Consider the following 19,160-nt stretch of genomic DNA (forward strand, 5'->3'; position numbering starts at 1 on the left):
ATGGATGAAATTGGTTGATAACCCCGCTCACGCCCCATATAACGGTACTGTTAAAATTGCTAAAAATTAATAACTAAATGAAGAAAAAATTAATATGTCAGGATAAAACTTTTCACGAATAGTGCTTTTTGTGTACCACCGTATGACCCTAAATTGCTTAAATCGCAACTGCTCAAGCCTTTAGGTACTGAATATATGGACACAATGCTTAAAACTACTTGACTTTTAAGTGAAAATATCGGTCAATATGTGGGATATAATAGGTTGTCAAAAAAGTCTTGCGGTATTTTCGCTAGTTGGTCCTGAAAGCGCGTAGTTCTAGTTTTATTCGTCGCATCGGGTCATGCTATACCTTTTTGGAAAGCTGATTTCACGCGCTAACACGTGTCGTTTCTTTTAAGTCGTTCGTGAGTTATAGCGTCGCAAACATGGAGCAAAATAAAGAGAAAATACGGCATATTTTACAGTACTACTACGATAAAAGTAAAAATGCATCTCAAGCCGCCAATAAAATTTTTGCAGTTTATGGACCCGATACAGTTTCCATTTCCACCGCATAACGATGGTTTCAACGTTTTCGTTATGGTGTAGAGGTGGTCGAAGATGCGCCACACTCCGGATGGCCTGTCGTCGAAAATTGCGATAAAATCGCTGAATTGGTCAAAAGAGACCGGCATAGTAGCAGCCGTAGCATCGGTCAAGAGCTGGGCATGAGTCATCAAAAATTCATTTCAATTTCAATAAAAAAAAATTCAATAAAAATACCGCAAGACTTTTTTGACAACCCATTATAATAGAAATTCAGAGAGAATCCCTTCCTGACAGTATCTCGTCTGTGTTACAAATGGGTTGAATCGGGTCAATACTTCCCTGAGTCCCCATATACCTAATACAAAGATTTTCGAACTACCGGGTGACTTTATACCGCTTATATTAGCCAATATGTGAGTTATCCCAATAAAAATAGGAGAGCCTACAATAGATAAATTTGAGAGAAAACTATAACTATATCAGGATTTTCGAACATCCGACTGACTATGCTCTATTTGAATCGTTTTACAACTTTAAGGCCAGGGAACTCCGGCTTTAATACTTGCAAGTTGCAAGCGTATAAAATATTCGGTTATACCCGAACTTAGCTCCTCCTTACTTCGTATACCTCTTTACATGCATACAAGTGTACACGAGTCTTGTAAGAACGCAAACTTGAGCTTGAGAAACAGCCGGAAAGGAACAGGAAAAAAGTGCAGCACAACTAATTGGCAGACATGCTGGCTCCACTTAGTCTTCGCGCAACAATTTTATGGTAATAAGTTCTGGTGGAATTCCGCAAACAAACAGGCGCAGCGTGACAACAACACTAGCACACAAGCGAGTGCACTGCCTATATTCACGTCTATATAATATATATATATATATATATATATGCAGAATTCTAGTAGTGGTATAAATAATGTCTGCAAAAATATGGCAACAACACAGCAAAATCACGAGCTATTGCTACTTTTACTATAAAAACACACACACGCACACATAGATAGAGCAACGAAAAAGTTGCTGTTGCGAAAGTCGCCAGCCAGTTGCATGCAACTCCGGCCACTCTTCAAGTTCAATTAAGCTAAGGCTGTTGAAAATCCAGCAAATGATTGGCTTAATTCAGCCACCGCTCGCCGGCACTGCCACTGATTGCCGCCACTGCCAGCTGCCACATGTGTGCGTTTTTGTGTGTGTGTGGCTGATTTTATTGCTGTTGTTGCCTATGCGGTTGCTGGTGAATTGTGAGCACAGTGCGACAGAAATTGAGACTGGCGGCGCATGTGGCAGCCACAGCCTTACGCACACAGGCCGCCAAAATGCTTGCCACATTGGCTGCTTGGCTGCCTCGGCTGCCTACGAACTGGCTCCGCACTGCACTCCCGCCTGCTTGCATGTGGAAATAAATGCACGTAGGTGCTGGTATGCGTGCTACTACACATCCAGTATTTCCGGCTGCCAACATTTAAGTTGACATGAAATTGGCCAACATGCAAAGTGGCCAAGGCAAGTGTGTCGGGTATGTTAATTTGGCAATTTCATTATTTAGTTGCTCATTCGCGCTCTCTCGCTCCGCGACGCTTTGCTGCCTTTTTGTGCTATGTTGCCTGCAACTTGTTTTTGTTGTGACGATTGTTGTTGTCGTTGCGCATATGCATGTTGCAGCAGCTGTTGCCTGTTGTGTTGTCCGCATACCAATTGCCATATGTGGATTTATTGCGGCTGCGTGTGCGCTCGTGTGCGACGACGGAAGCGCGCGGTGCAGCGACGTAAGGCGGAAGGCGAAACGTGGAGCTCTACAGTTGGCAAAATATCCTCTGCTTCTGTGCACACTTTGCATGGTTTGCGTATTTGTTTGTGGTTATTCCTTTCAAAAGTTGTTGGCTTCTTCTAAAGGAGCGTAATTTGACAGCAAATTCGTATAATTAAATCAAAATCGGCTTCCTTAATGAGAGACACGGGATAATACAAAGAAATAATTGGTGGCATATGGCAACTCTAAAAATTCTATGACGAAAGTTACACATGAAATTTGAAGTTAGACTCCAAATATGAAGTTTTTTTTTTTAATTTTTGCTTGTTTGAAATGGAAAAAAAATCCTTTAAGCAATTAACTCATGCTAATTCTCATCCAGGTTGTGTAGATAAGTTTATGGCTGTAGTTTAAATATCAAGCATAAATTTTCATATTCTTACAAGATTTGTCTTTTGAAATAAAGAGTCCTATATTCATAAATGGTGCCCCAATCCTGATTATTGTAACCTCGTATCACATTTTGCCCAGACGTGTCTTTGGAAGCAAGGCAGCAGTGGGAAGTGTTGCCAGAAGCAAACAATTAACATTGGGAAACTCATGCATTGTCTATACGACGATTTGGACGGAAGCATGGTAAAGAAAACCAAAACCCGATGGAAGAAGCTACCTGGATGCATAACTACAAAAGTCATGTGTAAAATGGTAAATCGGAAGTACGCAAAATTATAATTGCCACTCGATAGAAGAGACCATAGGAACATGATCGGAATACTAACTTGTCACTGTCTAGTGACGACACACGCCCGCAGAATGGGGCTGACAGATCGAGAAGACTGCAGGAAATGTCTTGTACAAGGCACGGGAGAAACAATAGAGCATATTGTGCACTCATCCCGCATTGGCAAGACTACGCTGTAAGCATCTTAGGTCCCCATGGTATGATACACTAGAGGAGGTATCGATTGTGAGGCCACAGATATAAATTGGTTATTTTGTTGTCAGTATGAGAAGTAACACCGTCATGTTTGAACCAAAGGTCGTTCACTTCCACATTGTCCAATTCAGGAAATTCAAAAAAATCATTGAAAGTAGCTCTACTTGAACTTCAGCGCTTAAAAAAATTTTCTTGTGAAAATCGAGTTTGGTGGCATACTTGTTCTGGGCCAATTCACGGAACGTGCGAAGTATTTCATGGTTGTTCGACTTCAATTGTGGAACGAATTAGATTTTGTAAGCCCGCAAAACAAGATCCTTTCGTAAAATATTCCACAAAGCGGTTTGAACAGTTCCAATCGATTGCGGATGGACTCATTTGGGTCTTTTTCGATACTCAGCTCTACAGCAACAATAGCTACTTCGGTGCTCTGAAGAAGCGCATTATCTGCTAGTGTACACGTGGTGCGATCCCGAAGCTTGAATTAGCGACTTGCAAACCGATTTGCAAATGTTGTCCTGGAATTAGTCTGTTCATTATGCCAAACAATGCCAAACAAACTGAGTATAATGAACTAACAGCTGTCAAAAAAACCAACAGCCGTACGTCAAAAAAAAAAACACTCATTACAATATTTGTCTTTCAACCAGCTTAAGAATTCCTCTAAGTAACATCGTTTTGTCTAAATTGAGACAAATGAAGTTAAGTGCTCATAAGTATTACCATTTCAAATGAAGACCGTAGTGAAGATATCTTTTCGTATTTTGTCAATAGATGTCGTTGCAGTCGTATAGCTCCAGTGCTACTAATCATATTGTGTCATACCATATGTTGGGAAGATGAGACTTTAAGCTTCAATTAAGCAAAAAAAAATTAAATTCGGGGAAATTAAAAAAAAAATTACAGCTGTTCAAAAATGAGTGAATAACGTAGAAATTCGCTATATTTTGAATTTTTTGTATAAATAAGAGAACAATGCCACGCAAACCACCAATGGAATTTATGAACTTGTTTACGGAGACGATGCTGTATCAGTTCGTGTAGCACAACAACGGTTCGCTCGCTTCCGTTAGGAAATTTTGATGTGAAAGGTGCACCTTGCTCTGGGCGACCTATCGTTGAAAAAGTCGATGAAATTATGGAAAAGATTGACCAGGATCATCATATAAGCAGCCATGACATCACTAAGGAACTTAACATTCATCATCAAACGATTTTGAACCATTTAAAAAAGGCTGGCTGCAAGAAGAAGTTCCATGATTGGGTACCACATGAATCGGGTACCACATGAATTGTATGTAAACATCTGCGATTCTTCGAAGCGAATGGTAACAGGAGATGTAATGTGGATCAAATACGATAATAATGTGCGAAAAAGATCATTGTCCAAGCGTGGTGAAGCTCAACAAATGTTCGCAAAGCCAAGATTGACGCCTCAAAAGATTATGCTGAGTGATTGGTGTTCATCCACTATGAGCTGCTACAGCCTGGTCAAACGACTAATTCTACATTTTACTGTCAACAACTGATGAGATTGAAACAAGAAATCGAAAAAAAAATGAACTGATCAACAGAAAGGGTTTCGTTTTCTATCGGGACAACTTTAATGTCTCTGCAAAAACTACGGAACTGCGGAAATTTTGATGCATCCACCACATAGCCCTGACCTTGCACCATCGGACTAACATTTACCTCAGTCAATGCAGTACTCTCTTAGTGGAGTAAAGCTGGCTTCAGAAGAAGCCTGTGAAAATTACTTGTCACAGTTTTTCACAGATGGAATAATGTCTCTAGCGGAAAAATTGCAAAAAGTGGTCGACTAAAACTATATCATAAATAAATAAATAAAAAAATGGAATCTGATTAGAAATACGAAAACCCAATATATGGGCTCGATTTTACGTAACAGGAAAGATATCTTTGTGGAGTACCGATGAAAAATACTTACGCCACAATCGAAATCAATATTTTAATATTTCATTGATTTTGTATTAAAGAGAAGATCAAAGCAAAATTTCCTTTTTTAAGCGCTTGGGTAGTATGGATGAGCCATCCACTCTCTACAATAACAAAATCATCCTCAGCATTTTCAAAAAGGTAAAGACTTCTTTGACTTAGAGAAAAACTTTTTTCTTATGAAACATTCGAGAAGTTCATCATTGTGAATGTTATTACCTTTGGCACTAATCCACAACATAATGAAATCGAGTCGAAAGTAAGAGTCAAATCAAAAAGGGAATACCGAAATATATATACATACACATGCCTATACAAGTACTATATCTCTAACTGATTAACAACTGGCATGCTTCTAGTGGAAACTCTTTCCTTTACTGTTTAACAATCTCTAAAAATAAAGCTCCTCGATTCGCAAATATAAAAAACTATCACGAAGTAAACACACATTTTCAGTTATGTTCAAGGTAGCTTAATCTCAACGTCTTTTGCTATAAGTAACTAATATTTTCGTACAATCTTATTTGATAATCTACAATAACATTTATTGTTATCGTAATACTATATGTAGTAGTACATGTAAGTATGATTAAAAGCGCAAATTTCAGGTAAGACAAGTGCAAACCGCTTAATAGTCAATTATTGATATCATAATGACTATGTGAACAATAAATATATATTTCAGGACTGCAATCTTCAACAAGCACGTAAGTGTAAATTGTAATTGCGATACACATACTATTAATTGATGTTATTAAATATTTACGTTTGCAAATAACAGCTCTTTTCTTCAATAAACACTTCAAGATATGAATATTTGTTCTGAGGTACATATATATACATTGGTATATATACATGAATATCATACTTGTAAATAACGAAATATTTTCGTAGAGCATTGAAATAATTGCATAATCCTTATTTTTGGCAATGACCTTATTGACCGAAGGAAACTTTGTATTAATTTCCTCTAACGCATTAGTCTTCCATTCCCTAATGAAACTTAAGGTTATACGTGTAGTTGTTGTCACGGTAGTAGTATACTTTATACGACTTTGTATAGAATTTATAGATTGATCTGATCAAATTTGATAAAGACTGAACAAATTCCTGAGCCAATACGTAGGTTGCGTTTTATATTTGGGCATTTTGCCAACCCTAGTGTTGCAACCCTAGTGCTGCAATCTGGCAACTCACAACTTTATCGAAGGGTTTGACATTTTTGATGTTAATACTCCTCAGAACGTTTTGACATACGACGGCTATTTATATTGCTTACAGTAACTTGAAATATGCATCTCGGTCAAAAAATGAAATTAAACAGCAAACACTTTAGATATTTTTTCACCACTGTCGCCGAGGATTATCTCAGCAAGTGTTTATCGATGGTATGGTGAATTTAATCGAGGTCACAGGTCATTCCAAGCGGAATTTCGTGAGGGTCGTTCAAAGAGATATAGACAACTATAGGCATTAATGGGACATACATTCTATATTGCATGGACATTTGAGTGTAAAAAACATTTGTTCACGGTGGAGCCCACAAAATTTGTCGCTCGCTAAGGAAAAGCTTGATGTCGATTGGTCGGCAGTAATGTTAACAAAATACATGCGGTGCTTCGAAAAACCTTTATGACATCGTGACAGGTGATGAATCGTGGATTTACGCGTATGAGCCCGAAGATAAAAATCAGTCGATTTTCAAGATGAGACGCATCCAAAAAAAGTTGTTCGTACACGAAGCACTTCCAAGCAAATGGTGACCTCCTTTTATGGAAGAGCTGTATATATCAAAGTCATACAACTAGAACAACGTAGAACAATAGCTTATGAGTGATACACAACTATCGGTTTTTAAGTTGTCTTTCAAGAAAGCAAGCAAACCAACCGCTGAAGACGGATCACTCTTCACCACGACAATGCAAAATCTTACACATTGACTGAAACAACTGCATTTTCCAGTACTCCAAACATCAATTTGATGAGTCATCAACCGTATATGTAGTCCTAACTTGGAACCGAAGGACTTCTTTATTCAAGCTCGTGAAAAATAAACTAAGAAATCAACATTTTTCGTCACCTGAGGAGGTGGTTGGTGCGTTCAGAACGCATGCTTTGAAGTTACTTTAATCAGAGTGGCAACAATACTTCGAAAATTGGTTCAAACGCATGCCAAATATGTAAGCCTTAATGGAGAATATTTTGGAAAACAATAAAGCGATTTTCCATTATTAAAATGGGTTTTTATCCTCTAATACTGAAATATAAAGGCAACCTATGTACAAGCAACTCAACGCCTCATCATCACGAATACGATTTTATAAAATCTATAATGAAACTTTAGAACAATGCTGAATGCATGTGAAGAAAGAAAATGTTGCCGGATAAAAAGAATGAAGCTTTTATTCATTTTTTTTTCTAAATGGTAATATATTTCTAAAAGGACAGAAGATATTTATTTATGGGCAGTCATATAAACCGAAAGCAATCTAGTGTCTATCTTATTTTTCTTATTGCACCCTGATAACTTTGAATGAAAAGATTCATTGAACTGCTAGCTTTAAGAAAGGCTCACATCGCCCCAATGATAGGCGTCCTAACTGGACACTATTCCATTGGCACTCACGCGGTGAAGCGGCGAATTGGTTAGAATGGATATAAGTCACCTCAATAAATTTGTTTTATCAATATGCGACTGTTCTTTAGAGCGATACCTAGAAGTTCTGGGCAGCCCAACCTACAAGCGGCTCTAGCAGTACAAGTGGGATTGTTCGTAGCCTCACGAGTACTAAGTCTATTTTCCTAACCTAATCTATTTTCCTTTTTATTATCCAATATCTACATAATTATTCTAAAAACAGAACATTCAACAATAAATCATCAGAAATGGAGCAACTGAGTTCCCTGAAAAGTTCTTGGATGATTGAAAACTTATTACATCCTCGTTCATCAGTGACTGATATTTGCATATTGCGATATCTCAATGAAAAGATTATCATTGGAATCCCTATATAATACTACTATCATTATATATAATATTTAAGTACTTTTTCGAGACTAAGCAAGGCTCCTCTCGAGTTTGCGACGTATAATTTAGCAACCCAAACTTGATTTTCGCAGTGTTCCAGCAATCATTTCTAAATCTGTCTGTTTTAAATTTACACTTGAAATTTGATTCTTTTCTTCCCAAAGATAAGAAAGATAATCCAACTTTGGACTACTTTTATGGAGCCTAAAACTTTTAATTGGGAAAACTAAACCTTCATTATCTTTATTACTGCTTGAGCTACCTGAACAATTTGTTTATAAAGAAATAATTCTGTGCTAAAAATTAGACTATGATTTCTAGCCACTCGTCGACTAATTGAAATCATTCTTCACTCTGCTTCTGCCACTTAAAACTGTGAAAAACAGGAGACTGTAAAATATTTATAATCAGCGAGCGGCAACACAAAGTACGAGTGTGCCTAGCCGACATTGCAGAGGTTATCTGCGATCTTTTGGACTATCTGACATGAAAATTGCATTTGCAATTATAAATGAATTAAACAAGCACATACTCTATGCGGCATGCAGCAAGCGGCAAGCAGCCAGCCTCATGCCAAAGTGTATTGAAGAGCGGCGAGTAGTAGACGAGTAGTAAGTAGCGAGTTGTTAGTGCGCGCGCAGCAAAAAAAAAAAAGAAAAACGAAGTGCAAGTAGAAACTCAGAAGTAAGTCAAGAAGCTGCTAAAAGCGAACTGCATACAAGCGACCAAGCAAGGAAAAAACTGAGTAACTTTTTTCCAAACCATTTTCCCCCATTTTCCTGTGCAAGATTTTTCTCATTTATTTGCTTGCAGATTTTTTTTGCTTTCGTGCTGCTTTGCAACCGTGTACTTTTACACGCGCATAATATTCTTTTAATTTATAATCAGGCAGCAAAAATGTTGCATTGAGCGCATTGCAAGCGGTAGGTAGCACGCGAAATTGGGTCAAGACACAGTTGCCACATTCGCCAAGAATCGCACGCGCGCACACACACTCGCTCACTAACTCACTCACTCACTGACTTACTCACTAATTCATTCATTCACTCGCACGCCAGTCACTTAACACTCATTCACGCGCGGCGCGGCGCGGCGCGGCACACTGACGGCCCAGGCGCGGCAGGCCGCGTGGCCGCCAACCGCGGCGACTACAGCGCGAACGAACTTAAGCTGACACAAAGACAATGCGGGCGCGTCTAAATGCCTGAATGTCGGTATGCCGGCATGCCAGTGGGTTGAGTATTCCCGAGGCAACGCTGCGCGTGGCAGACACACATATGACGTTGCAAGTATGAATAAGCGTGTATTTTTTTGCTTACCGCGCCAGCAGTCGTGCGAATAATATTAATTAAAATTATACAAACATATTTTTGTTGTTGCTGTATTTGTGATTTGTTTTTTTTTTACAGCATTAACATATTTTTAAATGATGTTACCCTCTTATCAACAAGCGCTTATTCATTTACATACACCTGCATTGAAGTCTCGTGTTTAATATTCTCTTTTTCTGTTTTTTTTTGTTCGCCGTCTCCTTTCAGTTTAGTTTAGTCTTAGCTGGTAATGAATTGTGGCCCATGGAACGGCCGGAGGGAATGCCAAACATAGTCTCTTTAGAAGTGATGTGCGGTAAGGATCATATGGATGTACATTTGACATTTTCCCATCCATTCGAAGGCATCGTCAGCTCAAAAGGTACTCACATGTCTTTTGCTTTTTTTGCGTTTTTGCTTGTAATACCTTTTTATTTATTTATTTTGTAATTATTAACTGACATCCATTAATTATATTCGCCACAGGACAACACAGCGATCCGCGTTGCGTTTATGTGCCGCCATCGACGGGCAAAACGTTCTTCTCATTTCGGATATCGTACTCACGCTGCGGCACGAAGCCGGACTTGCACGGACAATTTTATGAGAATACGGTGAGTTGTGGTTACGAAAAAGGTGGTTTGATGAACATTAAAAATACATAATGGCAAGTAAAGACATCATATTTAGAACTTTTTTTATATATACATTATGACAAAAAAGTAACCGGAAATTGTAATTAAATTCCGCCAGTAAATAATATTTCAAAAAGTTTTGCTGAATTCCGATCCCACATTCATGGAGAACTTTATGACTACCGATGAGACATGGGTTAATGAGTTTGACATGCAAACAAATCAACAATCATCGGAATGGAATCCGTTCTCAGTCGATCGAAGAGATATAAACGAAATTCGCTAAAGGAGCTGAAGGCCACCCCACAAAGTACTTATGAAAAGTGTACCGGGGACTGGAAAAAGCATTGATGACTATTAGCGACTCGGAGCACTTTTTTGTCCCAATTTATAGGACACGCGAAAACTTTATACAAGTTAGGAATTCAGACAAAGTTATTTCCATTATACAATTATAGAATTTATTACCATAGACCGCCCACAGTTGGCAACTACGTTCTTCCTATCACTTGGTAATGATTTTTACTTTTTCTCGACTCGACAGGTTAGCGGGTAAACGAAATATGAACGAGATCTACTTTTTTAATCATTTCGTAAGATTGCTCTGAAAGTGTCGGTTCACACACCGACTATTTTGTCGACTTTTGTCGCCCAATTCGTCTTTGTTTTGTTAGTGATGAAACGACGCGAAAAGACAAGTGGACGGTGTTCATCGTGCTCGGTTGGCTTATTCGTAAGACTGTGTTCACACGAAGACTCTATTTCTGTAGGCAAGGAAAAGCGAAAAAACTGTGCCGCTCATGCTAGAGCTTTCGGCATTTAGAAAAGGGTGAGAATGTGATATGAAAGGGATTCAGAAAATTGACCGACTCAAGTTTTCGGCAATCACCTAAAGAAAATATGCCGTTAGTAAGTGTGATCAAAGAGTCTGTGTGTAAAACCTAGTCAATGAAACTATTCCATGGACGCTTAGGCTCAGAAAATGATGTTCTCTCTTGCTCTACTAGCAGTAGTTGATACCACAATGACTTTCATAGGTTCGGAGGTCTCAGCCTATACATTTCACTCTTGTGTTCTGATTGAATTGAATCCCTTTATACAAAATTTCGGATAGCTCTTCTTAAATAATTTTTGAGGTAATTAATGTATAAAAATTAATAAATCTTTCATAAAGACAATCTCTACCTGTCCTCATATAGAAGGAATTGATCCCTCACGCCGTTGTGTATCCTCCTGTTAATTACACTCTATATAGTCAAGTCTAAGTTACAACATTTTTTAATTCCTAGAAGGAAAGTTCAGTGAAGGTCGTGAAATCTTAAAAACTTGACTCATTTGTGTCAACCATCCAACCCTTTTAAAGGCAATAACATGAAAAAGTTAAAGATTAACGAAACAATAGTGGAAAATCGTTGTGTTATCATCAGAGAAATAGCATAGGATCTCAATATGTCTCATGGATGTACTCAACACATTTAATTATGATTCGAACCGCGAAACGATTAAATTCTTCATCCAGTACAGTTCTAGATCATTTGCTAGAAAGCTGTTCCTATTTAAACTCAACCCAACACTGAAACAGACAAGTTCGAACAACTCTTTCCTCAGATTGTCAGTATTAGAAGATTCCCATTACCAAGCTTTCCATGATGATGGAAGTGATATGTGTGATTGCTTTCAATTATAGAGCTTTCTAGCAATGCACAAAAGCGAAAGATATCTAAAAACACCCCATCTAGCCAGTAACACTAAGCTATCGATAAAAATATTTGTTGATAACACTTAATTCCAAATTAGCTACCAAATACTATCGAAAACTTAATACGAAGTATTTTCCTAATCAAAGCTGCAATAAAATCTCATTCGAATTCGCTCAATTTCTTATCTATTAAATAACAGGTGGTTGTGCAATATGACAAGGATTTACTGGAAGTTTGGGATGAGGCGAAGCGTTTACGCTGTGAATGGTTCAATGACTACGAGAAGACGGCATCGAAACCACCAATGGTCATTGCCGATTTGGATGTAATACAATTGGACTTCCGCGGTGAGTTGATCTACATTTTTTTTATTATTACAAATAGCTAAAGTATGTTTACTGTTATAAGAACCTATTGCAAAACCCTTCATTTATTCATCTTCTGCCGCTTTCCTTTAGGCGATAATGTTGACTGTTGGATGGAGATTCAACATGGTAAAGGACCATGGGCGCCGCCGGTGAGCGGTATTGTGCCGTTAGGCTCTACACTCACACTTGTGGTTGCCATCAATGATTATCGCGGTAAGTGACATTACAAGCTTATTGAAGTTGCGAGATAGGAGAGTTGAACCCATGATTGAAAATTTATGTAAAGGGTAGTTCGTAAGCTCATAAATTTTTTATCAAGAATACCTAGAGATCTGAGATTAGCGCAGCTAACGTTAACAGCTTTACAGAAAAGTGAAAAGAAATTATAACATCTGAGGGACATTACTTTCTGTCTGCAAGCCCTTTAACAACAAATTTTCGAATATTTCTTCTTTTGGATCACGCACGAACTGGTTTCCTCAAGCTAAGTCATTTTTGCCGTTGTTATTTCCTTTTCATTTCCATTCATATGAACCACCTTGTGAAAAAGTCGTCATCGGCAACCACAATAAGAGATCGTATTTCGTTTACGCTTTTATCTTCTTATTACAACGTTATTCTTTAGTTTTTGCTCTAAAAACTTGGATTTACCACATCAAAGTTAGTGGCGTCCTAGCTGCCTATAATTAATGAGTGAATTTCACGGTACTTTTATGTGGTTTTCTGCAAATAACCCAGGTGTTGAGCCGGTTTAATAGAAGTGAAAGACAGTTAAAGCTGGATTAAGTTTCAAACAACAAGAAAATTAATATATATTTCTACAAGTGAATATTGGCATTTCTAATTATATTAATGAAAGAATAACAGATAATTTAGTCATTTAACAAGATGATCATGAAAACTTTAGGAGAAAAACTTCTACAGATTAAATTCTTTGAGAGAGAAGATAAGCAAACAATAATAAAATATTTTTTTCTTAAATGAATCATCTGGAGGAACACCAACTTCAGTATAAAAGAAAAACTGAAATCCCTACCCTTAAATTCTGGAAACTGATGGCCTTGGACGGTTTTGGCCAACGCTAGTTAGAGGCACCGGACGATTGATAGCGTTACTCTGAGTTTTTGGCGGCTGAGGAAATTGTACGGTAGGAGATAATTGAGGTGAGGGTGAAAGTTGGACATTCGTTGTTGGAATTTGTGGCGGTGGTTGTGGAAGTTTTATGGTGGAAGATAGTTCAGGGGCCGGATGCTGACCGTTCGTTATTGGAGTTTGTGGTGGTGGCTGAGGAAACTTATTGGTGGAAGATAATTCCGGGGACGGTGGATACTGACCGTTCGTTGTGGGAGTTTGTGGTGTCGGCTGAGGAAGCTTATTTGTAGAAGATAACTCCGAGACCGGTGGATACTGAACGTTCGTTATTGGAGTTTGTGGTGGCGGTTGCGGAAGTTTTATGGTGGAAGATAATTCCGGGGACGGTGGATACTGACCGTTCGTTGTGGGAGTTTGTGGTGGTGGTTGAGGAAATTTATTGGTGGAAGATAATCCCGGGCCCGGTGGATACTGAACGTTTGTTGTTGGAGTTTGTGGTGGCGGTTGCGGAAGTTTTATGGTGGAAGATAATTCCGAGGACGGTGGATACTGACCGTTCGCTGTTGGAGTTTGTGGTGGCGGCTGAGGAAATTTATTGGTAGAAGATAATCCCGGGGCCGGTGGATACTGAACGTTCGTTGTTGGAGTTTGTGGTGGCGGTTGCGGAAGTTTTATGGTGGAAGATAATTCCGAGGCCGGTGGATACTGACCGTTCGCTGTAGGAGTTTTTGGTGGCGGTTGCGGAAGTTTTATGGTGGAAGATAATTCCGGGGACGATGGATACTGACCGTTCGTTGTGGGAGTTTGGGGTGGCGGTTGCGGAAGTTTTATGGTGGAAGATAATTCCGAGGACGGTGGATACTGACCGTTCGCTGTTGGAGTTTGTGGTGGCGCCGGAGGAGCTTGTATGTTGGAAGATAATTGTGATGACGGTGGATACTGGACGTTTGCAGTGATGTTCTGTGATGGCATCGGAGAAGCTTGTATGTTGGAATATAATGGAGATGACGGTGGATACTGGCTATTCACTGTTGAAGTTTGTAGTGGTGCTAGGACATTTACATCAGACGGATTTTGTGGTTGCGGTTGAGGATTATTTATAATTGCAGTAGGGTTTTCCAGCGGTGATTGGGGTATATTAATAACGGAAATCGGATTTTCTGGTTGTGGTTGTAGATTCAAAGATTCCGAAAACGAATTTTGTGTATTTTCAACGTCTGGGTTGGAATTGCTTACAATATTCTCATTAGATAAAGCAGGTTTCAACACTTCACTGTTGGAAGGAACAGAAAACTGCGGGCGTATAAAATCCAAATATGGTGATGAAATTGCATTTTGATCTGCAGTTAGAAATGGAAAGAAGTTATTTCCATACTGTGCTTGTAGTACCGAGTTTCCGTTCAATTTAGAAGCATATTCCTTTAAAGCCGAGTATGCTGGTAAAGCTTCATAATTCAAATTTTCACCACTTAATTCCTGTACATTCAATATCGCACATTCTGCCAAGCAGACGCTTATTACAAACAACCCGACAAACTTCATGACACCTTACACCTGCTGGCGGTTAAGCTAAGAGTTACTAACCTAAGCGACAATGATTGGTCTTATAAATAGCGATTGGTAGCTGCTCAAGTTAATGTTGTTTATGTTGACAGATAATTGTTTCTGTAATCAGTAACAGTAGCGGTACAAGACAAGTTCAAATTTGCATACTTAGTGGTTTGTTTGCTGAAACTAAGGCAACACCAATTTCCGGTGATAAGATACGCGGTATGCTGAAATTCGATTTTTTTTTTTCGAATTCGTTCGACTTTTTGTGCAAAACAGATAAACGTTGAATAGGCATGTAAGGTGAAAGACATGGAAATTAGTAGGAAAAACAGATTCCAAGTGCAACGAAACATTTCTAAAGAAATTTCGTATTTTTCGATACAAAAAATAATTACCAAAATCTGTCTCGGTTCATGTCTACCGTACTTGGATGATGGCTTTCTTTAAAAACATCAAAAGTTAGATAAATTTTCACCAAATATCAACAGAAATTAAGGCTTATTTGTAACATTCGGTTAATCGGATGTGGCAATTGTGCAAACCTTCCATAAACGAGACAAGTTTTCTTGAAATTCATATGTATTCAGAATTTGAGTACAAAGCCCTTTACACTTGTGATACCTCGGTACGCCATTTTGTCTAATTTTACAATGAATTTCTCTGCAAATAAATCTTTTTTCGATTCCACTCGATCTTATACCCTCCTTACTAGCTTCCTATTGTTTTACACTTTTTTAGAAATTGAACTTATCTCGAAAATGTGTATGTTTCTTTTATGATTTGTTTTTGGTGAGTAATAAACTTTAACTAACCTTTGGACATGATATGAAAAATAAATGAATATATTGATGTGAATCATGCCCTGGAGATAGTGATTTTATCTTCTTGTCAGGTTGTAAAATGATCAAATGTGATCCTAAGAAGGCTACCATACAGAAAAACACAGCTCTTCGATTGAATTTTGAATATTTTTTTAGTAGATAAAATTTAAAAGAATATTCTTTTCCATCAAAACCACATTCTTCTTTATTTCGAGGCGTCAGTTTAACGTTTAATACCGAGACTTGTAATCACAGTATGCTTTCTACGAAATTCCTAACAAAGCAATTAGAACAGGGTCAATAATTTTTGAAAGCAAAAAAAATCATAGCAGGATCATCCATTGAAGAAGATAACATAACAGGCCAATTGAAAAGTACCTCTCCCATCGTTGTTTCTTTGTCAAAATTCGTTTTTTTATTCAACATAGTTCTCAACAAGGCTGATACACTAATTACACCTGTAGCAAACCTCAAACTTTTCGATACCACTTTTGTAGCTCGGTTTGACCTTTGCTTCAAAATAGGCCTCAGTTTCGGCGATCACCTCTTCTTTCGGCGAAAATTTCTGCACAGCGAGCATACTTTTGAGATCTGAGAACAGGAAATATGCGCAGGGGGTCAGATCTGGAGAATACGCTGGATGCATAAGCAATTAGAAATCCAATTCATGTATTTTTTCCATCTGTTTTCACAGACTTGTGACACGGTGTATGATCTTAGTGGAACAGCACTTTCTTTTTATTCAAATGCAGTCTTTTTTCAGCTATTAATGGTTTTTCCTTTTTCAAGGTAGTCAATAAAAATTATTCCATGCGCATCCCAAAATACAGACACCATAACCTTGTCAGCTGATTGTTGCGTTTTCCACGACTTGGAGTGCGCTCGCGCGGTGCCCACTTTGCACAGAGCTTTCTCATATCCAAATATTTGTGAATTATATGAAGTATACGTTAAGTTGATAGCTTTAGAGTGCCCGCTATGTCGAACAATTTGACCTTATGGTCATTCAAAATAGTTTTATGGATTCGATGTTTTCGGCATTATCAACCTCTTTTGGGCGTCCGCAGCATCCACCGTCTCGGTGATCATCACACGATCTCGAAACTTAGCATACCAATACTTATTGGTTGATTTTCCTGGGGCAGTGTCCGGAAATTCATCATAAAGCTTTTGCTTCCACAGTATTTTTCCCTTCAGAAAGTAATATTTGATTAAGACGCGAAAATACTTTTTATTTTTTTTCCTCGATAACAAAAATTGCTTCACTCAAAAGGCCAAAATTCACAAAGTAACGATGCGACAGGGGCTTTTGAAGGTTAGGGCTAACTAAAAATCATATGGATTTCATTCTAGTAGCGCCAGCTATGTGTCAGGTTGGAGACTTTTCAATTGACATGTTAAAAAAAAGACATAAATGAAACTGGTATACTGGCGATCTAAATTCGAGAGGAGGAATCAGAGAAGGAAAAGACAGGATTAAGTTTTTAAGGATTAAAAACGATTTGTCTCGATTTCCAGAAAAATTAAGAGTCCTATGGAAAACAGTTACATAACAAAGTTGCGTTTATATGAAAAACTCAAAAAACAGAGTTTTTGATTTTTTTATTTTTATCTATAGTAAAAATATCTGGATTAAGATTAGATTATTATGACCTACAGAATTAAAGGTAATCCCGAGCAAAGGTAGGAAGAAAGTATTCATCAGAAAAAAAAATTTCTTCAGTTCTTAGCTATCCTAAGACCACTTTGTTCTCCACTTTAAACCCCTTGAAATAGCATACATTTTACTTCACTCAACAATTAATTGAACAAAGTTATGCTCTTCGCACTCGTCGATAACAAACTTTTTAATGACTTCAGTTTTCCATTATCACAAAATACCTTGTTATACTAATGTCAAACATGGAATGCTGAATTTTACTAATGACTCATTCTTCTCTTCCACCAATTTGTCTAGGCGAATTCGATATGCGTGTCAAGTCGTGCGTCGCTTCCGATGGTTCCGGTCATGTTATCAATCTTTCCGATGAATTTGGTTGTGTTTTGCGTCCGAAGATGATCTCACGCTTCTTGAAGGCACGTGCGCCCGATGAGCGTGCCACCGTCATAACATATGCCTTCTTCCACGCCTTCAAGTTCCCCGACGCGCTGAGCGTACACATAAAATGCAAAGTGGAGATCTGCCGACACGGTTGTCTGGATCATTGTCAGCTTACTGGTAGCGTTAACGAGCGTAAAGATGTGCTCATGAACGAACCGCCAGGCAATCAGAACGAGCTCAGTCAAGAAAGTATAGGACATCAACCAGCGCTAGGCGGTATGTCTTTAGGTGGTGTTGGCGGCGGTGGTTTAGGTGGCGTTGGTGGTGGCGCTGGTGTTGGTATGGGTGGCGATGGTATGGGCGATCATGATATCTTCTACGATGACATAATACACAACCGCAAACAGCTGTCATCGATCAATAGTGGCATTGCCAACATATTGGATCAATTTAATATCCACGAAAAGAATGCTAACCTCTCGCCACGGCCGGTGCACGAAGAACCCGAAGACTCGGATCTCGACTCGTTATTCGGTGAAGATGAGTTGGCCGACTTGGATGAGGCACAATATATGGAACTGAAGAAGAGCGGTAAATTCCCGCATGGACCACGCCAATTTGAGGCGCAAAAACGTATGGGTGTGCCCATGGCGGGACCACGTTCGCTGGAGCCCAAAACTAATGACGATGCACCACATCCAATTTACCGCCCACAAGCGGAAGCATTGAAACGCACGCGCGAAGATCACATTGATCTCGATGCTAGTGAGGAATTGTTGAAACAAAAAACAAATAAAACCGCTGACAGCGACGAACACGAAAAATCCACACGTCGTCGTCGCCGTTCGATCGTGATTGCCGATCGGAAAGTGCGTAGCGCCGATGTTGGTGTTAGCGGTCTCTACGATGTCATCTCCGAAGCAGATCTTGCCTTCTCGCCAGACTCCAAACAGGAGGCGGTCACCGTATTCCAGGGTAAAATCAGCGAAGAGGTGGTCTATGGCATCTGCATGCCGGTGCCGGGCTTCAGCATACTTTTCATTGTCGTCATTTCGGCCACCATTGTATCCGCTTTGATTGCCGGCTCGCTGCTCTATCGCTATCAACTGCAAAAGGAGGCGCTCGAGAAGCAAACGCCAATGCCGGCGCCTGGTACTTTTGCCTCATGGATGACTTTGCGTCTCTTCCGTATGCGGCACATGCAAGAGCAACAACAACGACAGCAAATTGGCGGTACTGTGGCAGCTGCGAGTGCGGTTGCGCACGAAACGGTGCAGTAGAAGGGGAAGTCGATGGGTTGAGGTGGTGGGATCGGAAGTAGTTAAATAAAATGTACTTCAAAATCTATATTTTGAAAAATCAAGCAAAAATCTATAAAATATTTAAATTAAGCTTCCTGTATGCGCTGTGTGCGCTGATGACAATAGAAGGTAA

At 39.0% G+C, this 19,160-nt stretch overlaps 1 protein-coding gene across 1 annotated transcript in view; it reads left to right on the plus strand.

Moving 5' to 3' along the window:
- Window positions 1-19,160, plus strand: part of LOC120775048 — a 64,049-nt gene extending 44,889 nt beyond the window's left edge. The window contains exons 3-7 of the mRNA XM_040105025.1: window positions 9,747-9,900; window positions 10,005-10,132; window positions 12,053-12,200; window positions 12,312-12,434; window positions 17,643-19,160. Of these exons, the coding sequence (XP_039960959.1) occupies window positions 9,747-9,900; window positions 10,005-10,132; window positions 12,053-12,200; window positions 12,312-12,434; window positions 17,643-19,006 (1,917 nt within the window). The 3' untranslated portion in view covers window positions 19,007-19,160. The remainder of the gene's footprint in view (window positions 1-9,746; window positions 9,901-10,004; window positions 10,133-12,052; window positions 12,201-12,311; window positions 12,435-17,642) is intronic.

The sequence above is a fragment of the Bactrocera tryoni genome, chromosome 4 (assembly GCF_016617805.1).
Source record: "Bactrocera tryoni isolate S06 chromosome 4, CSIRO_BtryS06_freeze2, whole genome shotgun sequence".
Classification (NCBI taxonomy): Eukaryota; Metazoa; Arthropoda; class Insecta; order Diptera; family Tephritidae; genus Bactrocera; species Bactrocera tryoni.